The sequence below is a fragment of the Canis lupus genome, chromosome X (assembly GCF_048164855.1).
Source record: "Canis lupus baileyi chromosome X, mCanLup2.hap1, whole genome shotgun sequence".
Classification (NCBI taxonomy): domain Eukaryota; kingdom Metazoa; phylum Chordata; class Mammalia; order Carnivora; family Canidae; genus Canis; species Canis lupus.
The window spans coordinates 124133294-124158533 of record NC_132876.1 but is presented as its reverse complement, the minus strand read 5'-3'; the positions used below and the strand labels follow the sequence as shown (position 1 = coordinate 124158533).

The 25240-nt window shown below is 47.9% G+C and overlaps 1 protein-coding gene across 1 annotated transcript in view; it reads right to left on the bottom strand.

The window, feature by feature from the left end:
• Nucleotides 1-13152: 13152 nt before the first annotated feature.
• The window catches only part of LOC140628139 (polyprenol dehydrogenase-like), a 138458-nt gene continuing 126370 nt past the window's right edge, over nucleotides 13153-25240 (bottom strand). The window contains exon 7 of the mRNA XM_072817147.1: nucleotides 13153-13610. Coding sequence (XP_072673248.1) covers nucleotides 13407-13610 — 204 coding nt within the window. The 3' untranslated portion in view covers nucleotides 13153-13406. The remainder of the gene's footprint in view (nucleotides 13611-25240) is intronic.

Here is a 25240-nt window from a genome sequence, read left to right as displayed (position 1 = left end):
TATCTGACCTTCCCACCTCCCTCTTATGGAGGACCATCATTCAGCCAAACATAGGCAGGAAAAAAAAAATATTTTGCAGAGCAAGTGGTGTTTGGTGAATTCTGGAATAAAATGGGATGCTCAGTTAGGAAGCCCCCCCCAAGGGCACATCCACTAGCACATGCAGTCCTTGTATGGTTTATGTTATTAATGTGTGATTTTAAGCAATTTGAAGGCACCATTTTCCTGAAAACATATCGTGAGCCTACATCAAGGATTTCTTTCTTTCTTTTTAAGTAAGGGAGGTTCATAAGCATTAAGATGTCGATGGAGGTTCTATGCAGGCTGGAGGGGTTGGCAGATACATGGCCAAGGCATTGGCATGAGATGCAAAAGGCAGGTACAAAGGAGGCAAATGTCCTACAGGACAAACCCCATAACTTAGAGTCCTCTCCTCTCTCCAGCAGGCATTAACTGATAAACTCCCCATTATCTGCAAGTTCCCACATCAGCTGATAAGAGTTGAGCCCTAATCCATAACCAATAGTAATTCATACAAGGTTACAATTGCTGAGGGTCAGGTGCCCCCAGGTGGTTTGGTTCAACAAATGTTCATGCAGGACATGGAACAGGAGCACGAGTGTTTTTTCTCTCGCCCCATTTCCACAGGCTGCATGATTCCTATTGTCTCTGAGCACCCCATGTACCAGCTGGCTGCAGAAAGGAAGTAACAGATGCTACAAGTAGGTCCATATGGTTTCTGCATCAAAATGGTGCAAACGACCTTTCTGGGTGTTGGACGCAGTGGATGAAGCCCTTCTCTTGTAGACGCTGGGTCTTTGGATACAGGCTACGAGGTATCTTGTGTTCAGCCTTTAGAATCAGGTGCACACAAACACAAGTCAAGAGTCTTTGAAGGGAATGTAACATGTGGCTTGAAGGATGTCCAGTCCGAAGGGGGAAAGAGAGAGAGGAAAGTCCAACAGAGGCCAGGCCCCAGGTGCTGGGGATGCTTCTAGACCCCATCCTCCCACTGCCTGGAAAGACCATGCCTCTGTTAGCTCCAGAGGACCATGGGCCCTCACCTGTGCGTCACTAGTTTTGCATGTGTCTTCCCTGCCAAGCAGGTGTCTCCTTGATGGAGAACTGTAAAGAAGAGAGGACCTTGACTTTGCCACATCCCGGGTAGGGTTGGACGTGGTAGCTTGCCATGAGATGGGAAAGGTTCCCCAAACATGAGGTGTCCAGATGCTGGCTGACCTGACTGCACACATGTGCTCATCCAGACGGCACCAGGTACACCTGTGCAGGATTTCACCATGAACATGTGATTTTATTCCCAGGTAGGGAAAAAAATCTGGTTATGGTGTCCAGATTAATGTTTTATTAACAACGGACTTCATTCTTTTCTTTGTATTATGTTAGAGTCAGAAAAATAGTTACTTCCAGTCATATATCTTGAAATTCACGTCCCATAAAAGTAGCCATTTTAAAGTGAACGATTTAGTTGTATTTAAGTACATTTATCATGTTGTGCAACCAGTACACCTGTCTGGTTCCAGAACATTCTTACTCCCTCAAAAGGTGACCCCATCCTCATGAGCAGTCATACCCCATCCCCCTGACAACCACGAATCCACTTTGTTTCTATGGATTCGCCTACGCGGGATGTTTCTTATATCCATGGAATCATACACTATGTGCTATGCTGTGTGTGGCTTCTGTCACTTACCACAACGTTGGTTTAGAATCTATACTAAGAAATCACTGGAAAATATTCACGATAAGCCTCTAGGTTCCATGAAAAGATGCACATGAGTGAGCACGACCTAGGTAACAGAACAACTAAACTGAGAGTAGTCACAACACCCAGTGCCAGTGAGGATGTGCAGCGGCTGAAACACTCACATCAGGGCTGCTGGCCGGGGATGCAAACTGGAGCACATCTCTAGAAAATGGTTTGGTAGCTTCTTACGGAGCTAAGTGCACATTTCCTATAGGATCCAGCAGTCCCATTGCTCGGTATTTATGCAAGAGCGGTAACAGTGTACATTCACACACACACACACACACACACACACACACACACACACACACACACACACAAAGCCCGGTGTGACTATTGAGAGCAGCATTCTGCCTAACCTGCCCCAGAAACAGCCTGGAGTGGGGAACGGCTGTAGCACAGTGGTGCATGCATGCCCTGGGACACCACTTGGCCACAAAAGAGGAAGGACCACGATTGCATGCACAACCCTGACGAGTGTCAGACGCTCAGTGTTGAGTGAAGGAAGACAATTGTGAAGGGCTAACTACTGGATGGCGTCACTTATACCACTTTGTGGAAAAGACAAATAGAAGGAGAGAGAGCAGAGTGGTGGTTGTCCTCAGTCATTGCTAGACAAAACGCTGGACTGTGAATTCACAGGCAGCAGGAAGAGGGAATTGGCCGGGATGGTATAAAGGTTCTGAATCCCACTGGGGGGGGGGGGTGCTGGTTACATGCATCTCTACATGTGTTAAAGCTCACAGGACTCTACTCCAAGATACGGTGAATGTTCTACTCTTTGTAAGATGTTGAGAAGACCTCCACTTGTTCAAAGAAATTGAAAATAGAATGACCATATGATCCAGCAATTCCATGACTGGGTATTTACCCAAAAGAAGTGAAAGCATGGACTTATAGATATTTGCACACTTGTGTTCACAGCAGCATGATTCACAATGGCCAAGGAGTGGAAGCAATCCAAGCATCCACGGATGGGTGGATGGATGGATGGATTGATGGATGGAAGGATGGGTGGATGGATGGGTGGGTGGATGGATGGATGGGTGGATGGATGGGTGGATGGATGGGTGGGTGGGTGGATGGATGGGTGGGTGGATGGGTGGATGGATGGATACATAGATGATAGATGGAGAAATGGATGGAGGGATGGATGGATGGATGGATGGATAAACAGCATGGGATCCATACAGTGGAATATGACACAGCCTTGAGAAGGAAGGTCATTCTGACACCTTCTATGATGTGGATGGACCTCGAAGACATGGCACTCAGTGACATAATCCAGATGCAAAAGGACAAATCTTGTGTGATTCCACGTACATGAAGTCCTGAGGGGAGTCCCATCCATTGAGATAGAGAATAGATGATGGAGCTAGGGCCTGGGGTGGGGAATTAGTGGTTCACGGGAGCTTCAGTTGGGAAGATGGAAAGTTCCAGAGATGGATGGTGGGGGTGGTCACACAAAAGTATGAATGCACTCGATGCCACTGAGCTCTGCACTTAGAAATGGTTAAGATGGCAAATTGTATGCTGTGTGTATTTTGCCACAATTTATAATCTAAAAAAATTATTTTTTTGTTTGTGAACCTCTAGGTGAAAAAAAGTCTTGCTCTAGAGAGAACATGCAGAAGGACTCAGAAAGGTAGGACTGTGAGTGCTATTTGCATTTATTTTTATGCCACCCCTTTAAATTGTTTATTTGCAGTGGAATACAGAACATCATACCTGTATGAAGTATTTGTCTACAGACGTGCACCGGGGCATGGATGAAACGCTCTGCCTGCCGGGCGTGGCACCAGCCCTGTGAGTCTGCAGGAGGGACAAACATCCAGCGTCCCTCCCCAAGTCAGGCCCAGAGCTCTGAACTGAGCTGAACGTAGTCCCAGGAAATTGAGAAGGGAGGTGGCCAAGTATGAAGTTGCCAGTTGGTGCTACAGACTCTTCGTCTCGATCATGGACCAGTCATGATCCTTGGGTGGATATCAGCTCTGTAGAGATGTGGAAGCTGCCGTAGAGCAGGGCACCTGGTCGGAACCTGCGTGCTCTCAGGTGAGGCTGGGATGCCTGCCCACCAGCCTCTCCCCAGCATCCCAGACCCTCAGAGCTCTGAGAGTATCACCCCGGGACACCTCTCCTCTGGAAAGTAAGCAGCAGTGCTCACGGGCTTCTGCGGATATCAGGAACTGTTTTAAAAATTTATTTCTTCATTTTTGGTCTGGAATGAAGTCATAACTCACTTGGAATGTTAATGGGGACTTCAGCTCTGCAATTGTAAAATCTAATGCACACAGCTTGAAATGTTTGGGACTGTGTGGTATTTGGGGTGGGCTCTTGGCTCCCCAATGGGAGCAATTTGACCCTCAGGGGACCCCTGGGGGGTCACAATGAGGGGGCTGCCACTGGCATGTGGTGGGTGGAGACAAGGGATACTGCTCCACACCCTGCAATGCCCAGGACACCCCACTCCAGTGGTCATTCAGCCCCAGATGTTAATAGTCCTAAGGTGGAGACACCTGGCTCAGCATAACAGATTCTGTCTATCTATCTATCTATCTATCTATCTATCTATCTATCTATCTATCATCTATCTTGCTGTCTATTGACCCATCATCTATCCATTTATCATATCTATGTATCATCTACATATCCATCCATCCATCCATCCATCCATCCATCCATCCATCCATTCATCCACCCATCCTATGTATCTAGCCATCCAGCCTTCTATCTATCCATCTATCATCCATCCATCCATATCTTCTCTATCCATCACATCTAACCATCTATCCACCCATCATCTATCCATCCAGGTACACATCCACCCATCCATTCCTATATCTATCTATCTATCTATCTATCTATCTATCTATCCACCCATCATCTGTCTATCCATTTATCATATCTATGTATCATCCATCCATCCATCCATCCATCCATCCATCCATCCATCATATCTTCTCTATCCATCCATCATATTATCTATCTATCTATCCATCCATCCAGCAGGCATGGCAGTGGTTTGCAACCAGAGACCAGCTTTTACTCCCCAGGGGACACTTGGGCACATTTTTGATCGTTAAGATTGAGGAGTTACTACTGGCATCTGGTGAGTGGAGACCAACAGTGTACAGTGCCCAGAATGCCCTGCCCCAGAGAATAAACCAACCCAAAATACTAATTTTGTCCAGGTGGAGAATACGTGGACTACCTGAGGGTACCCAACAATATCCTCCCATACAAATCATGCATATATATGTCTCTCTGTATAATTCAGATTTTGCAAATTTGTCTCATGGATACAGAATAGCTACACATATATATGCGTTTGCATATGAATATATGAATGTCTGTGTATAATTCACAAATTTCACAGATTTGTCTCATGGATACAGAATAGCCACACATATATATATATGCATTTGCATATGAATATATGAATATGTCTGTGTGTAATTCACAAATTTGCTTCATGATACATAATGGCTATATATCCATAAATACATATGCATTTGCATATGAATATATGAATGTGTTCTGTGTCTATCTACAAAATAAATTTGTGAAAAACCCAAGATCTGCCCACGTGCTTGTGTTTCCTGGCTCTGTCGGGACCTCAGGCTGGTGATTTATAAACTGCCAATCCCACCCAGTCTCCGCTTGGGCACATCCACGTTCCAGCAGCCATTTGTACTGGCTGGCGATGGCTTCGTTTGTTTTCGTCGCGGAGTTATTTTGTGTATATGACTTCACCACGAGTCATTTTCTCCTAATACCCAAGGCACATCCCGAAAACCAATCCTGTGCTTTCCGACAGCTTCTTGGAGTGGCTGTCATCATCTGGGACTGTAAGGGCTGCATCTGTGTGGCACCTCTCGGCTTCCTGGGTTCCCGGAATTGACCATCATATTTCACTCCGCGGTGCTGCTCACCAAACCTGCCATGGAAAGAATTTCCAAAGACGTGCAGAAAATGATGAAACCAAATTGGATCCATTCGTTCCCATTTTGAAGGCCGCTGGAACTCATGGCTCATATGCGCTCTCCTTCGCCTCCAGAGACGCGTAGCCCACGTCTTCCAGTGAAGCAGGGGTTTGGCTAGGAGGCAGCATTAGAACGGCTCGCCTTTGCCAATGATGTTCGAGTGAAGGCCAAAGAGAAAAAAGCAAAGCTGCCTGCAGCCATTTATATTCAGACCAGGCAGCAGAGGCCAACTCAGCGGATGAAGAGGGTGGGTGTGAGACTAGACTGTCCAGATATTACACTTTTTAAGTATGCAGGGATGGAAAACACCACCAGTAGAAGGCAGAGACGTCTTTGAAGAGGGGAGGTGTGCTTTTCTCCCTGGGACCTCGAATCTACATGCAAATGAATGACTTGACATTTTGCAGGCTTTTGTGTTTTGGAAAGCATGACGTGCCGCCCACGAGGGTGTCTCGAGAGCCTTGTTCAAAGTACTCGGTGTCCCAACATCAGGCGTGGGAAGAGCACCTATAATGGTCTGGTGGACCGAGCCCAAGGGGGGCTGCAGAACCCCCTTTCCTTCTGTTTTTTTCCTACATTACTATGAGGATGGGAACACCTTGTTTGCAGGTGGCACATAGGGTAAGTGAGGTGATACCGGGAATCTCCCGCCTTGACGTCTTAGCTTCCCAGCTGGATGTGACGCCTCCCCTCTCATGACCCACCCTGGTTTGAAAAGGAAACTAATACCCCATATGCATGTGGGCACCCAGTGTGTGTGCCCCAAAAAGAAAAGCATCATCTTGCTTTGAGGTGCTTTGCATGCTCTTCACAGCAAATGTTTTATTGACGTGGGATTCAATTAGCCATTTAAAGTGCACATTCAGATGCATCTAGCACCTTCACTGTGTTGTGCAACTACCTCTGCCTGGTTCCGGAACATTCTCATCCCCACAAAAGGAGATCCTGTCCCCATTAGCAGTCATGCTCCATATCTCTCCTGAGCCCATGGGAACCACAAATCTTTTTGTGTCTCTGGATTTAACTGTTGTGGATATTTCATAGAAATGGCATCATACACCATGTGGTCTTTTGTGTCTGGCTTCTTTTGTCACGATGTTTTTGAGGCTGGCCCCTGGTGTGTGTATATACGGGTACTCCTTTCCCTTTTCAGGGTGAAATCATGTTGCACTGTAGGGATGTATACTAATTTTTTTTTTTTTTAAGTAGGCTTCACACCCAACCTCAGGCTCGAACTCACAACCTTGAGTCAAAAGTCGCATGGTCTACCGATGGAGCCAGCTAAGCACCCTGCTAATACTTTTTTAATGTGTTCCCACTATCTTCAAGTGAAATCACAGATACTTACAAGGAGACTTAATAGTAGCCATTTCATGTCCATATAATGCAATTTATAATGAAGTGATAAGCATTTGAACATGTCAATGCTCAGAGATGATGAAGCAGTAAGATGCTAGCCTCTGCATGTTGGATCCCCAAGAGGGTGCAGACGGAGGCAGCCCCAGGCATGCTGCATTAGTGACTCAAGTGCCATGAGCTTCAATCTGCATTTCTGCAAATGGTGAAAAATCCAACCAAGGACAATCTTGAATTAATGCAGTGTTTGCTTGCCTGGAAAATTCAATGATTGTATTTATGTGTCAACATAGTTAAGTTCTAGGCTCGATTTCATGACACACAGGATGTTCACCTGCACGGACATCTGGGCAGATGTTGAGAAGTCATGTGGGCGTTTGGGGACACTGTACACTGGGTAGTCCTGTCCTGTGCCCTGCAACACATCTACCATGCTGGCCTCCACCCCGCTAAACATGAACAGGAGGTTTTGTTTTGGTTTAACTTTTTTTCAGTGTGCTCTTCTCTACCTTTCCATGAACCATGTGGAGAACAACCAGCATTGATAACCACTGGGCCACTGGGAAGGAAAGCCAACTCATCAGGTGGTGCATGCGACGTGGACACAACTCACAATGGTGGCGTTACTCACATAGGCAAGATCTTCCACAGCCTTAACTCCCTTCTGTAGCCAACCTCTCATGCATGTGAGGACCAAAGACCCATTGAGAGGTGCCCGGGTGGCTTGGTCAGTTGAGTGACTGACTCTTGATTTTGGCTCTGGTCATGATCTCAGGGCCGTGAGATCGAGGCCTGAGTCAGACTCCATGCTCAGCACAGTCTGCTTCTTTCTCTCTCTCTGCTCTTCCTCCTCTTACCCCTTCTGCTCTCTCTCTCTCTCTTTTTCAAAGATTTTATTTATTTATTCATGAGAGAGAGAGGCAGAGACACAGGCAGAGGGAGAAGCAGGCTCCCTGGAAGGAGCCTGGTGTTAAGACTCAATCTCAGATCCTAGGATCATGGCATGATAGAAGGCAGATGCTCAATCTCTGAGCCACCCAGGCATCCCCTGCTCTTTCTCAAATAAATAAATAAATAAATAAATAAATAAATAAATAAATAAATAAAATCTTAAAAAAAAAAAGACCCATTAAACATAATAGGACACACTTTGCCCAAGTCATGGCCAACAGACATCTCACAGTGTAAATGTAAATCAAAACATCGTGCCCTACCCCTTAAATATATACATTTTTGGTAAGTTATACTTCAATAAAGTCAGAAAGATAAAATGAATATCCCTCCCTCTCCAAAAGAATGGTCCTTTTACTTAACATGCTATGATTTTCTCTAAGCTATTTTGAATGAAGGGTGCCTGGGTGGCTGAGTTGGCTAAGAATCTGCCTTCAGCTCAGGTCATGATGCCAGGGTTCTGGGATCGAGCCCCGCACTGGGCTCCCTGCTTAGCAAGGAATCTGCTTCTCCCTCTCCCTTTGCCTCTCCCCCTGCTCATGCTTGCACATGCTCTCTGTCAAATAAATAAGTAAAATCTTAAAAAAGAAAAAGATATTTTGAATGAAAACTCACTGCACCACACCTGGCACCATGGTAGACCAGCCGTACCGCAGGTCCTTTGAAGAACAATATAAGTAGATCTTAGATGAAATAGAGCAAGCAAGATTTTTAATGCATTGCTGCAGCTAGATATATGGAAATAAAAAAATAATAAATGGCATTCATCAAGTCAGGAAGTCGGACCATATATCCCAGAATGTAGGGAAGAAATTTAGCAATGGACATAACCAAAATTGATAAATGCTCAATAAGTGCACATACTGGTAAAGCTCTATTCCTGAACCAGAGAATGTCCTTCCTCGACTTTCTAGAATCCTAGAGCTGGAGAACTCCCAAGCTTGTTACTAGGCATAGACGTTCACACGCTGACCCTACAGGGCACACGCTGGAAACCAGGAGGGACTTAAGTCTGGGTTTACCTTTGTGCTTTTGTGGTGTTTGGTAAACAAGTTACGAATCTAGGCCCCATGACTAGGATACTGGTACCAGATGACAGAAAATACAATCCCAACTACAGCTGACCTTTGAACAACACGGTGTGAACTGCCTGGGTCCACTGAGATGCAGATTTTTTTTTTTTAATACATATAGCACAGTCCTGTAAATGTGTTTTCTCTTCCTATGATTTTCTTAATCATACTTTATTGTCTGTAGCTTATTTTATTGTAAGGACACAGCATGCAATACATAGACTGCATCAAATATTAACTATGTCATTGGTCAGGCTTCCAGTCCACAGTGGGCTCCTACTCGTTACGTTTTGGGGGAGCCAAAAGCTGTATGTGGATTTTTGAGTGCGTAGAGGCTGGGCACCCCTAGCTTTGTGCTGTTCAAGGCTCAACTGTGACAAATTAAATCCCAGGGCTTGCACCCAAAACCACAGGCGTCATATTCCTGAACACTGCTGAAGCAGAGCATCTACAGAGATCTTGTTGTCTCAGAAAACCTGGGCTCAGGCAAGGTGTGTCATCATTCAGTAGATGAGGCATCAGAAAAAGAGACCCAAAGGCTTAATGATGGCGCCTTCCCAAAGCTCACATCCAATGGGAAATGGGCGTGGCATGCCCTCCCTGACCCGTAGACCAATCTAAGAAGTTCCCCAATCCCGCCTCCCAACCTGTCCCGCCTTAGAAGGAGCCTGGTGCACCTTGTATGGCCGTACTTCCAAATAGGCAAGATGAGGGATGCCCATGCCCACCTGTTCAAGACACAGAAACCCTTCAACATCCAGTTGGCATCCAGAGGGAGCTTGTGTTCTACATGGACTGGCCTTTGCCGAGCTCACTATTCTTTGTTAGACGTCCCTGCTGTCCCCTACAGTGACATCCCCAGATTCCAGGTGTTAGGACCTAATATCCACGGAGGCCATTATCTACCCACCACAGACCTCAAGCTCTTTTGGGACAAGAGCTAGGTCCCACTCAAGTTGAGTGAGCTTGTCTGTCCTCAGACCTTGGCTTGGCAGATGGAATGAATGAATGAATGAATGAATAGATGAATGAACAAAGTGGTCCCTCCCATTGCTGAACCCAAACAAAACTCCCTGTTGCTACACCGAGGGAACAAAACAACAGCTTTACTGAGGAGAGAAACACTCACGTTCATGAGTCCAACTACTGAATCAAGTCTTAGTTCATGGATGGAAAGTCATCACCCTGGCGTGCGCACAGAGACCCTCGTGACTCCCATAGCATGAGTGACAGGCTCAACCCCATGATTCCCCCCATGCCTGTGAAGCCATGGATTCAGCTCTACTCACCCAGAGAGCCACACAATTTCTCCAGCTGCTGGGAAGGGTCTCTGAGCACCGAGGAATTTTACGATTACGTGTGGAGGGCACATACTAAGTTCTCCAGAACTGTGATTTTTTTTCCCCCTCTCTCCCGCAGGGAGGAACAGCAACACAAGGGCTGTCATGCGACAAGGAGGAGCAATCTGAGGCCAGGGTCCTACAAGGTTCAGATTGCTCTTGGAGTGCATCTCCTCAGCTTGGGGATTGCAGCATCTGCCAAGCCGTGGCATGCTTGTTTTCTCAGTGATGGAGTTTGTCAGCTTGGCCGGGAGCCATCCTGAGCCTCTCCTTGGAAAGCACCTTGGTGATAACGACAACGGTTGCTGGCTCTTGTGTACGATGGCCTCAGGCTGTAATAGGCTCTTGGACAACATACACGTGCTCCAAGGTTGGCATCTTCCAGAACGCAAGACTCTGCTTTTTAGTGCAAAGGGCTAAAGATGAGGCACATCTTGATCGTGAGTTTAGCTCTAAGAGACATTAGTCTGGGGTCTAAGGCTTTAGCAGGACATCTGGGCAGCTTGAGGAGGTGCCAGCACTCAGGGCGGGAAGCTGCGATCTGAATACGTCTGGTTCAGGTTGGGTCTTGAACTGGCTTGAACAAGAGGATGGTTTGAGAAGCTCTACAGAAATATGCTCACGCCCAGATGAATTAAGTCTGGAATTCTTTTGAGGGTGGGGATGAGCAATGCTCATTTTCAGATCCTTCCCCAGTGGGCAACCAAAACCCACCAGCCTAACTGGACCTTCAAGAAGGCCTTCCGCATGTTCGCTGAGAAGAAGCTTTGTTTAGGGTTGACCACCTTGGCCAAGAAAAGACGGAGAACTCTGTCACTGAAAAAGAATCCACCGGGGGCACTCTCAAGAATCCCAAAGCAGAGCGACGACACTCCTTGGCATTTTATTGAGTTCCCGTTAGGTAATGCTCCATTCCAGGAGGAGAACTTGATGCTTAAATCGCTTCACGGTGCCACCCCATGTGTCCTGGAGCAACCAAACGTTAACGTATGACGCACCTGTCCCCGCGTCCAGGGTGAACCCCACACTGGAAGCACTATCCCGGCAGTGATTCCAAAGCACGCGTGTGCCCGGGGTCGACATCGGCTTTGGGACTTCAGTGAGACTCTGTTGGTTGAGGGAATGGATGGTCAGCTGACCAGCGGTGAATTTCCAGAGGTGAATTCAGAAGGTACTTAAGCAGCAGACCCACACCGTCCTGTCCATTGCGTCTGAAATCAGCCCGCGTGTCCGTGTTGGCATTTGGGAACATCCTCCCCCAGAGGGAGGACTGAGGCTTCCTTGCCTGACTGGTGGGTGAATAAGGGTGAGAGCCCTGAGGTCCAGGATGGTGTCCAGTAAACTGCAGGAGATCTTTGGAACCACGGGAACTGTGAATTTCCTGAAACAAATTCCTGTCAATTTGCTGGAGGCTCAAAAACCACAGGCATTCATTCGTCCTCCCGCAGCTCTGGAGGCTGGAAGTCTGACATCAAGGAGGGGGCAGGGCCGTGCTCCCTCCAGAGGCTCAGGGGAGGGTCCTTCCTGCCTCCTGGGTGTCCCTGGGCTGGTGGCCACGACCCTCCCATCCTTGTCTCCTCGATGGTCATATGACCTCTTCTTATTTTGTAATCAAATCTCCATCTGTGCATTTTTCATATGGGAACGTGGTGAGTGCGCTGAGCGTCCCCTGATGAGCCAGGATGCCCTCCTCATCCTAAGATCTTGATTCCACGGCAAAGAGTGCTGTGCCTCGTCCCACAAGACATTGTGCTGAGTGATTACAGATCCTTTTCCCCCTCCCTCTCCCACAGAACCCCATGGGGAGTGCTGTGTAGTCCCCTCTCCTCCCCCCTCTCCTACAGAACCCCATAGAGTGCTGTGTAGACCACTCTCCTCCTCCCTGTCCTACAGAACCCCATGAGGAGTGGTATGTAGACCTCCCTCCTCCTCCCTGTCCTATAGAACCCCATGGGGAGTGCTGTGCAGTCCCCTCTCCTCCTCCCTGTCCTACAGAACCCCATGGGGAGTGCAGTCTAGACCCTTCTCCTCCTCCCTGTCCTACAGAACCCCATGGGGAGTGGTATGTAGACCTCCCTCCTCCTCCCTGTCCTATAGAACCCATGGGGAGTGCTGTGCAGTCCCCTCTCCTCCTCTCTGTCCTACAGAACCCCATGGGGAGTGCAGTCTAGACCCCTCTCCTCCTCTCTGTCCTACAGAACCCCATGGGGAGTGCTATGTAGACCCCTCTCCTCCTCCTTGTCCTACAGAACCCCATGGGGAGTGCTGTGTAGACCCCTCCTCTCCCTCCTCTCCTACAGAACCTCATGGGGAGTGCCACTCAGACCCCTCTCCTCCTGTCCTAGGGAACCATACAGGGAATATTGTCCTGGACCTTGTCCTCCCACCTGATGTACAGAATCCTTGACACGTCTGGTTATATGCACATGACTCATGGGCTTGAGCTCATGACAGCAGCTCTGAGGGCTACAGGAAGCACCGGGGACCAGGTCAGTCTCAGGTTGTAGAGTTTCGGGGGCCCATGAGTCAGAGTGGGTGTCCAGTTCTGTGTGAATGGAAGAACAAGGACGCAGGGGACCCCCTACAGCCCCAACGATCGTGCTCCCCTAAAATGCCTATCTCACCTGGAACGCGCCTCCCCAGATCTCCTCCCTGCCTTATGCTACACAAGGAAGACCGCACAGTTGGGTTAGGCAGCATTTAATTGTTCATGGCACTTGTAGCAAATTGGCACATGATTATGGCTCAGAATCACCTACTTGGGGATTACATTCAATGTTTCTTTTGGCCCTTGATTTCCTGCAAAGGTAGGACGGCAGACAGGAGACCTCTGGGGACACAGCCGTGAAGGCGGACGGCTATGAACAATGCAGACATGGGGATCTGTCACAGACCTGTGCTTGGTAGACAGAAGGCAAGGTCTTCCCCAATGCAGCAGCTACCCCGAGAAGGTGTCCTGGGACACGTCGGTGATGCCGGTCATCTGGCAACTTCTGGCCCACAGCTCTGTTTGAAGATCTAGGTCATACGTGACTGCGAGAGACTTGGTCTCTTTCTCGTTGTACAGGTAGCGGCCGCCAAGTCCCTCCAGGTCCGGGGTGACCGCTGCATAGACCGACGTCCAGGCTCCCTCATCTGGGGTCTGTGGGGAGAAGGAAGAAGGCCAGGCCATGTCAGCTTTTAGAGCAGAGCGCATGGGATTCTCAGGACCCCCACAGGTGCCGTTGGGTGAGACAGCATGCTCATCACCTGGGTCGGGAAGCTCAAGCAGAAAGCCACGAGCGCAACCTAGCGGGGTCAGAGCCCTGCAGCTCCTGGCTTCGGGTTCGACACATGCCAGGTTGCACTTCCGAGATGGGTTGGTCCATTTCCACAGGCAGATGCATATTAAAATCCCAGACGTGCGTCGTCAAGTTCTCCAGCTCCTGATGAACCCCAAATGCATCTTATTGGCTCAAAGCGGATGAATGCGGAGCCTCTGTGTTTTAGCAACACTAGTTAGCAACTGGGTGGCTCATGGCCACCATGCAGAAAGGCTCTCGGTGTCCGTGCAGCACGGTGAGCTTCCCACGGGGACGGACGCGTTCGCGGGCTACGGTCACTGCTTAGGGGCAAAGCAAAGTTCAAGCAGAAGCTGGAAACGTGGACGACACATGTGAGGGGTGGGAGTCGGCGTGGTCAGTGGGTGTTGGCGTGGTCAGGGGGTGTCGGCGAGCCAGGAGGAGCTCAAGAGACTGCGAGTGGTGGGAACCAAGGCGCCTCCGTGCAGCGCTGTGGTTCCAGATCCAGAACCGACGGTGTCCCCCTCGCTTCTTATTGTCAGGATAAAGACGTTTTCAGGAGCTTATTTTGTTTAATAAGCTCAACCCGCCCTCCACTCTGGAGCTTCCCATGTGCCTCTGTAAGTCTAAACAGCTGACCCCCAAACAACACAGGTTTGAACTGCGCGGGTGCACTCAGATGCGGATTTTTTCAATAAATGTAACACAGTTTCATACATGTGTTTTCTCTTCCTCAGGATTTTCTTAGCTGCGTTTTCTTTCTCTATTGTGAGAATACAGCATATAGTACACACAACGGACAAATATGGGTTCCCCTACTGCGTGTGGCATCGGTAAGGCTTCCAGGCAAGCGAGGGCTTCAGTAGTTCAGCTTCGGGGAGTCAGAGGGGATACTGGGATTTTCAACTGCATGGGGGGTTGGCATTCCCATGCACACACACACTCACATGCACACATATATTCACATGTATCTGTGCTCACATGCACACACATATACTCCCTTGCAGACACATAAACTCACATGTACCTTCCCATGCACACATACTCATATGCACACAAACACATCCACACATGCACACACATTCACGTGCATACACGTAAACTCACATGCACACACGTAGTCACATGTAAATGTGCTCCCTTGAGACTCACTCACATGCACACACATGTATCCATATGTGCATTCATACATTCACACACATATACACATACATACTCATGCACACAGATATTCACATGCACACACATACTCATGTGCACATATGTTCATGTGGACACACATGTACTCACATGCACACACATATACCCATGTCTACACACATACATTCACATATACACACATACTCATGCACACAGATATTCACATGCACACATACTCATGTGCATGCATATGCTCACATGGACACACACTCACACGCACACACATATACCCACGTCTACATACATACATTCACATACACACATACATACTCATGCACACACATATTCACATGCATACTTATGTGCATGCATATGCTCATGTGGACACACACATACTCACATGCACACATATATACTCATGTCTACACACATATATTCATATACACATACAGACTCATGCACAGATATTCACATGCACACATTCATGTGCATGCATATGCTCACGTGGACACACATGTACTCATATGCACACACATATACCCATGTCTACATACATACATTCACATACACACATACTCATGCACATACATATTCACATGCACACATACTCATGTGTGCACATATGCTCATGTGGACACAGGTACTCACATGCACACACATATACCCATGTCTACACACATACATTCACATATACACATACATACTCATGCACACACATATTCACATGCACACACTCATGTGCATGCATATGCTTACGTAGACACACACATGCTTATGCACACGCACATGCACTCATGCATATACACATACATTCACACAGCCACACATACATTTACACACACACTCACCTGCACACATACACACAATCACCGTAGCTGGCCCTGGGCAGCCAGCTCTGCTAACATACAAAGGGGCAGAAAAAAAGAGTTGTTTTTTGGCTACAAGGCATCTTGCGGAGAATTAATCACATCCACTTACCAACAACTATCATGTGCTTAAGTACATGATAGATGTGAGGTTTAAAAAAGCAACCGCTGATCGTTTGTAGAACATTTCAAAGCCTTGGGCTTATAATGAAGACGGAAATGAGATTTCATTTGTATTCTTTAATTCCTAAATGTTTTGACAGCTCATGAAATAGATGGTTTTATTCATTTATTTCTCATTACATCTCATATCACATGCTAATCATCACCCATCAGAGCCATTATAGGACGAGCCCGTGTAAAAGGGAGGGTGTCATGATGTTGAGATGTACATATGTGTGTAGAGACATGTGCACACACATGCTCACATGCACCCACACACTCACCCATAGACACCCATATGTGCTCATGCACACTCACATGCTCCCGTGCACACATGCATGCTCACCAAGATGCACACGTGTACTCACCCACACATATATGCACCCACATGCACAGTCACATGCTCACATGCACACACATATTATCCATATGCATACACATAGCCCACATGCACACACGTGCTCACCCACAAGCGCTCACAGTCACACACATTTGTACATGCAATGCTCACATGCACCCACACACTCACCCATATACACCCATACATGCTTACATACCCCACACATGCACACATACATGTTCACCCACACACACGCACACTGTTCACCCACATGCACACATACATGCTCACATGCACCCACATGCATATTCACCCACATGCATGGACAGTAGCCCACATGCACACACATGTGCTCACCCACAAGCTCTCACACACAGGACTTTAACCTTTGGGAACTGATCTGCATCTGCATCATCTGGAGGAGGAGGAAACACCCAAGAATCTTAGGACCTGGGTTCAAATTCTGCCTCCACCTGTTAACTGCAAGACCTTCACCGAACCACCATCCCTCTTAAGCCTGTATCCTCTCCCGGAAAATGGATATTGTAGCAATACTTTTCCAAACGAGTATCAGGGGAAACAAATGGCACCTCATAAGTGACCCATATAAACCCAACTGCGAATGGTAAACAGTAAACACGACAGGGGTGGCCATACTGTGTGCTGGGCATTGTGCCAAGGACTAACACCCATTTCACAGGTGAGGACCCAGAGCCCAGAGAAGACTAGTGCCTTCTCCACAGCACAGAGCTGGTGGGTGGAGACGCCGGGATTCGTACCCAGGGCCGCCACCTCCCTAGCCAACGTGGTTGCCCATAGCGTGTGCTGGTTTCTCCTAGAAAACACTCAGAAAGGGGCTGGGAAATGCAGATGGGACAGTGGGTTTGGGAAGACTTGTGAGCCCAAATGAGCTCTTACAGCAGGAAACATCTCGTGCAGAGAGAGAGAGCCACCACACCTGCTTAACCAAAGGGAGAGTGTCCACGGGGCACAGCTCCTGCTTCTGTCTCGGCGAAGCAGGAAGGCTGAACATCCACCAGAAAGCCTGAAATGACCTGGACTGTGTTCCCTCCCGACCCCAAATACATATGTTGAAGCCCTCACCCCCAGGACCTCAGATGGGGCTGTATTTGGAGGTCGGGTCTTTAAAGAAGGCATTAAGGTACCATGAGGTTGTTAGTGTGCATCCTGATCCCATAGGGCTTGTGTTCCTATAAGAAGAGAGGAGAACACGGACACACCCAGAGGGACGACCACATGACGACACGGGGAGAACACAGGGTCTCCACGTCAGGAGGCCTCAGCCCGGTCTGGATCTCACACTCCCAGCTCCCAAGACGGAGAGACGATGAATGTCTAATGTTGAAGCCACCTCGTCTGCCTCGGCAGCCCCAGGCAGACTCATACGACGTCCGTGTGGTTTCTCCTCCCCAACTGGGGGCTACAGTGACAGCTGGCCGCGGTGGCTCTGTGCCCGTCCCAGGAAGGAGCTGTGTGCACATGGCTTTTCCAGGAAACAGGTGCTTATGCCTCTACTCATGGGCCGCATTGAGTCATGGCACGGACATGCTCTGATTCAGCAGGAGATACTTCTAACATACATCTCCAGTGAATGCATGCATCCTGTTCTCACCGAGTGTGCATCTCCCCCCCCCCCCCCCGCCACCCCTCAGTTCATATGTGGAAGCCCTAACCCTGAACGGATGGTATTACCAGGTGGAGCCTCTGGGCCATAATTAGGGTTGCATGAGGTCATGTCAGCAGCAGCGCCTGTCCTCATGATGGGATTGGTGCCCTAATAAGGAGAGGACACCCCAGAGCTCTCCGTCTGTCCATCACGTGAGGACACAGGGACATGGCCATGCACGTCCAGCAGAGACGTCGCAGGAGAAACCAACGTTGGCCACGCCTGCATCTCAGATTTCCAGCCTCCAGACTATGAGGAACAAGTACCTGTTGTTCAAACCTCCCCCGTCTGTGGGATTCTGTTCAAGCTGCCCAAGCTGATGAGTCCATGAGCCGACACCAAGCTCTATTTTTGAATGAGGCCACATTCCAGGTTATGAAAAAAAACACAAGGAGGAAACAACCACCCGTTTTTCCCTGAATCTCTTTGAGCTAGAACCCTGCACGCCACAGTAGTAGTGGAGGGTGAGACCAGCTTCAGTGGGAGCGTGAGAGACACCTGAGCTGCATTCTCGCTTTTCCTGTGCTTCCTCTCTTCCCTCACTTTTCCTCTTGTCTCTGTTTTGTGTTACTACCTGACATCTTGCACCTGTGGTACCTGTGGCTCATGGCACCATGATCCACCATTGGCTGGGCACCAGGTCACGGGCTGGATGTCCCAGGGAGCCACCCCCGCCCCCAACACACACACACACACACACACACACACACACACTGACAAGGAAAACTAGCTGGGTTGACTGCTAACAGGTCCAGCCCTGCCGCTCTTGAAGATCTTGGGCACGGTGATTCACTGTTGCTAACTCAACGCTTCACGTTGGCAAAAAGGCAAGATCAAAAGGCTTCCTCTCCTGTGACCCCTACAATCCGTCCCTGCACGGTGAACACGTAGACGATATTTCATGACTAATAAGCTCAAGCTTGGAGATGCTCGTCTCCAGCAAAGAGAGTTATTCATCCGTTCTTCCTCTCTGGGATCACTGCTTGGGTCATTCGGTGATGGAACCTCATGTCCTAGAGAAGCTCAGCGGAGCCCATGATCTGCTGAGAGCTCTGGGGTCACGAAACCGCAACAGGCTAACGATTGCCAACCAGAGCGGGTCAACGAAGGAGAATCTCTAGCTTAGTCTGTCCCGGAGTATCTACAGGAACACAGCTGACGGCATTCAAAGCTGCTCTCCTCCAACACGAAAATGGACGTTCTGTGCCTGTATCTATAACCACACTCCCCTTCTAGAGTTTTCTAAGCTGAGCATGGAATCGTTTGGTTTTGTCTTGTTTTGTTTAATTCACCTGTAAGGATTGTCTCCTCTAGGAAAGTACCTGGGATCCGGTAGTCGGCTGTGTTCAAAATGTCTGGGCATTCAGGTCCATGATGACGAGCATGACGGAGGCAAATTACAAAGTACCTAATTAAGAGAGACATGCAGAATGACCCAATCAACTCTGTGCTCTCTCTCTCTCTGGCCTCAAGGAACACCAAGGACGGATGACCAGCATCCAACGGTGCACCTGCAGATCTATCGGAGCCCCCCGGCAAAATTTGATTATCTGCCCGTGTGCAGTTGTAGTTGAGGTGAGCTGTCTTCCAGCTCATTCCCGGGATGACGAAGTATGTTTCCCGGGCGCTGGGTAGGGAAAAAATCAGCCGGTGTCTGAATAGATAAGAAGGTCCTCTAAACAATGCTTCCTCAGGCACAAATAACATATCCCATCTTATCTACAGCTTGTAAAAAAAAAAAAAACAAAAAACATATATATCATCCTTAAAGACTTGTAAGATGTCTAAAATGTAAAACCAAACCCAAGAGGGGAACGTGTTACTCTTATCAGAGGCGGGGGGATCACTAAGGAACCAGATGCCCGCGGGGAGACCAGGGAAGAGGGCTCCGCGTATTTATAGTTAAAGGTTTTCTCTGCACGAAGCCGCGGCTGGAGCTGGAAGCTATGCACCCCGTTTCAATTGGATTCAGCACAACAAATGCTTATTAAATGCTCACCAGTGTTTTGTTGGCTCTCGGGGCAAAGAAAGGCAATTTTGAAAACAACCCCGACAACCCTGGAGTTGACAACAGGCAGGGGCTATGGGTCGATGGTTGGGCACAAGCGCGTGAAAAAAAAAAAAAATAAAAAAAAGAAGCCCAGTAAGTAGAATAAATACAGGATGGAATTTAAGGCGTGCTAAATAGAGCTGCAAGCAATGTACGGTTGGAGGGAAACATGAATGCCTTATAATTACATAATTACATAGCGCTTTACAGTTTTGGAAATGCTTTCACATATATTATGTTAGCAATTTTCACAACAGTCTTATGAGATATTATTATCCGGAATTAACAAATTACCAAAGCGAGGGGCATCGCGGAGGATGAGAAGGAGAGGGAAGGGGTGGCCAGATCTCGGTTCTTCCGGAGACCCCAACCCTCTGCATCTCGGTCCTCAATCGGCCTCCCTCTGGGCCCATCCCCCATGCCTATGGATTCCTTTTTCTTCTCCTTCCGTGTCTTCATGTTTGAAATGAAAACCCAATTCTGCTGTCTTCTGAGCCACAGACATTCACGGCAGCCCTGCTGGTACCTGGAAGTAGAGACTCAAGGTCGAGCATCCCTAAATCCCTCCTTGGACGTTTCCAATCACCCCGTCATCTTGACAGGCACCACCATTACCCTCACTTTCCTGAGTCGGAAACCCCATATTATCCTGATTCACATCTCAGAATCAACCAGCCAAGATGTCTTGATTTTATCTCTGGAACTAGTGTTCAAAATGATTTCTCTCCCTCTCCACCGCAGCCAGGACCACCTGCACCCCTGCAATGGTCTATAAGCAGAGCCCTCAGAAGCCCCATGTCCTGCAGTCCATCAGATGCTCTGTAGGCTGGATGGCTCTGTAGGCTCTGACCCTATTACCTCGTCACTGACATTTCTCAACTGGCGCCTGCCCTGAAATCCTAAGGTGGCCACTGCTTGTAACAGATGATAGACTTGTCTCTTGGTACACCTGAGATGTGGCTCTTCGGAGAACTGAGACATGGGTAGCTCAGATCCTTTCTAAGTCTTGATGGGGGACACAGTTGACGTGGTGTCAGTTTGACCACCCGCCATCTTGAACTACTTTCTCTCTGACATATGGTTGCAGCATTGCTCATGGACCCTTGCTTAACCTTCAATCCACCTTCAAAGGCTCCATCCCCAGGAAGCCTTCTCCTCCTGCACCCGACGCTAGGACAGACCACTGCCACCATATTCGTCCTTTCATCAATCATGAAAATGCTCAAAGTCAAAGCAAGTGATAGCTAGTGGAGTCGCCATAGCCCTGGGAGCAATGATGGGAAATGCCCACCTGACTCTCCAGTGACCATTCTTGATCACTCTGCACCTGGAGGGATGCATGAGAGGTCATCTGTCCAAATGAACATCATGCACTGACTCCCCGCTCCACGCATCCTGATTTGATGTCATCTTCATGATACCCCTGTGGGGTAGCTCTTTTTCCACCTGCTTTACAGACAAAGATGCTGAAGCCAACACATTGGGCAAAGACATAAGAGAATAGTCTTGATAGCTGGGATCCAAGGACAGCGAGTATGAGTTTCCCTTGGCTACTCTTTTTTTTTTTTTAAGATTTTATTTATTTATTCATGAGAGACACAGAGAGAAAGAGAGAGAGAGAGGCAGAGACACAGGCAGAGGTAGAAGCAGGCTCCATGCAGGGAGCCCGATGTGGGAATCGATCCCGGGACCCCAGGACCACACCCTGGGCCGAAGACAGGCGTTAAACCGCTGAGACATCCAGGGATCCCGTCCGTTGGCTACTCTTAGTGAATTATCATAAGCTTCGTGGCTTCATACAACACAGAATTAGCACATTAAAATTCCACAAAGTCAGAAGTCTACAGTGAAGGTCAATGGGTAAAACCTGGGGGTTGGCAGGGGCTGTGTTCCCCCTGGACGCTCCAGGTGAGGGTCTGTCTCCTTGTCCCCTGTCATTGTCCGACTGACTCTCCCTCCTCTGTCTTATGAGGACCCGTGTGATGACACTGGGCTCCCCTGGGTCATCTGGCATCTCCTACACCCCAGGATGGAAGAGTAATAGTGGTAGGTGCCTATGGCACGAGAGAAGGTCAACTGAAGGTTGTCAATTCAGCGTGCGCTTGAATGCTGATGAACGATGGGGAGGAGCTGATGATGCAGAGGTGGGAAGAAGGATGGCCAGACGTGTGTCCTTGACTTGATTAATTAAACGCGCCATCCTCCTGACACATCCATCAAAAAGCAATCAAATGACCCCACGAGTGGGTTGATTCAAATGTATATTAAAGAGAACCAACCAGCACTGGTCACATATGTTGTGAGGTGAGCGAGCACATGCTACACTGTCCATTTGATCCTTTTTAATTGGAGACCCGTGTATAAAGTATTCCAAGGAGGCCTGCTATTGTTTGACGTGAGCCCCGTACAGGGGTCCCGACGCCCACGGCACTGAGAATCACGCTTTTATGTGGCACCCACTGAACCCGAGGCCGGAAGGCAAGCAGATAGGGATGATGCCCCAATGCATGGGCCCCAACCCTGTGCTGAGCTACAGACTCTGTGCTGTTTCCTGATCCTATTTTTACTTCATTTCCATCATAATGAATATTCTTCCTACGACTTAGGTCTACAGCTTCCATATTCTTTTCTCTTCTGTACAGCGGCGGCACCACGCACACAACGGCCGGCCTGAGGTCATTTTTAATCCAAGCGGGCAGGTGCTGCAGGACGCAGGCCCAGGCGCTCTGGGCTGGGGCCAGAACGAGGTGGGTGTGGACGCTTCCCTGGCCAAAGAAACTCTTTTGAAATCTCTTTGCTTGAGGAAGTAGACACCAAACGATGAGTTGGTAGGAAGGCAAATTGGAAAGGAAGGGAGGTGATGAAGCCCTAAAGGGAGCTCCAGGTCTCGGCTGACCTCATGAGCAGTGCTCGGAGGGAATCCAGAGCGGGTGTGGGAGGCGGACCCCGCAAAAAGGCTTGGGAACCATCCTCATTAGTTCCCAAACTTGAAGAAACAGACAATTATCTAAGAGATGAAGCTGTCAACACTGACGTGGAAAGAGGGAGGAGTCCCCAAGAAAGCAGTATGTATTAGAGAAAAATTTGAAAACCGAGCTGGAATTATCTTTCTGAAAATTCCCAAACCCAGAGAGTTTGCAAAGGCTAATATTTCCACTTTTCCAAGGTACAGAGTTCTCACGATAATTACATTAGGGCTGAACTATAAGAGAGAAAAATACGGGGGGAGAAGTGGGCTTCTCGATTCTCTCGTTCTTTTGCTTTCTATGATTTTTATTTATTTAAATTTTTTTTTTAAGATTTTATTTATTTATTCATGAGAGACACAGGCAGAAGGAAAAGCAGGCTCCCTGCGAGGAGCCTGATGCGGGACTTGATTCCGGACTCCAGCGTCACGACCTGAGCCAAAGGCAGATGCTCAACCACTGAGCCACCCAGATGCCCCTATGGCTTTTTTTTTTTTTTTTTCTTAAACAAATCATCAAGACTTTAGTATCTCAGCTTGATAAAGATAGCACAGAATGGGATCTACAGCGTTGGGGTAAACATTAATCCAGAAGTCCTCAAAGAAGTGGCTGGGGAATGGGATCCTCTCGTGTACTGGACAACACTGCTGCATTACAGCAAGAATCATTCTAGAAATTGAGGACCATCCATTCTAGAGTAAGATATGGATCCACATTATCCAGATAAGGGAGTTAAAGCAAACAAAAACGTAGTCATCTCTGTAGATCCGACTCGGCAGATGTTTTCTATAAATGGCTGAACAGTAAATATTTCTGGCTTTGTGGGCCATCTGATCTCAAGGCCTTTATAACACGGACAACGTGTGAATGAATAAGCATGTGTGCCAATAAATCTTTATCGACAAACCATGTGGCCAGCCCGTGCACCACAAATACCATAATTTGGTATGTAGCGAACTATTTTGTTTTGGGTAAAATTCAACATTCATATTTCATTCAAAGGAAATGTAAAATGGGAATGATATACAGCATAGTACATAAGAAAGTACAGTGCGTGGGACCCCTGGGTGGCTCAGCGGTTTAGCGCCTGCCTTCAGCCAGGGTGTGATCCTGGTTCCGGGATCGAGTCCCACGTCGGGCTCCCTGCATGGAGCCTGCTTCTCCCTCTGCCTGTGTCTCTGCCTCTCTCTCTCTCTCTGTATCTCTCATGAATAAATTAAAAAAAAAAAAGTACAATATGCAATTGACAATATATATCTATAAGAAAATCATTACATGATTCACCATCAAAATGGCAAATAAGATATGAGTTGCCTACACCACCTACTATTTAGTTGCCTATCGAGTAGGTAAGAACATCTTCAAGAGAAGCACACATAGAAAGAAGAAGAGGGTTATGATATTTGCACATTAAAAATTCAATACGGCTTGAAAATTAAATCGAAATCCAGCTAATTTAATTAAATAGACCAGAAGTGTATGAAAAAGAGGACGTCAGAGTTAGAATCCATAAAGACGTAAGGCCAGAGGCATTCTCAGTACTTGCATCATGTGTTGGTAAAACTGCCCTTGAGAGCCCAATGGCATGCTCTGGAAAACGTGGACGAGAGAACCTTCTACAACCTTCTCATTCTAGAGCCCGCCATGTTCCCTAGAGCAATGGGGATAGAAGCAGATGTGGAGGTGTATGATTGATCCCTCAAGGCAACATTTCTGGAAACCCCAAAGAACTAGAAACACCCCAAATGTCTCTGATCTGGAGGACAGGTCGAAACCGTGTTGTACATACATGTGGATGGGTGCCACCGGGGCAGGATCGAATAATCTACTTCTCCAGGCGTCCATAGGGATTGATTTTAAACACTGAGTATGGAGAACTATGAGTTAAATTGGTCCCCCCTACCCGCAAAAAACCCCACACAAGTTGAAGTCCTAGCCCCTAGTACATGGGAATGGGACCTTATTTGGAAATAGGGTCTTTGCAGATGTGATGAAGTGAAGGATCTGAGATAATAGATAGATAGATAAGAGATATAGACAGATGGATGAATGGTTGGATGGATGGATGGATGGATGGATGGATGGATGAATAGATAAGAGGTGTAGGTAGATGGATGGTTAAGTGATTGGATGGATAGATAAATATGATAGACACATGGATTGATGGATACATGGATAGACACATAGACAGACGATAGATGGTAGATAGATACGACGGAGAGATAGATAGGTCTTTTCTCCTCTGCCCACAATGTTTTATTGTTTTATGAGAAATTATTC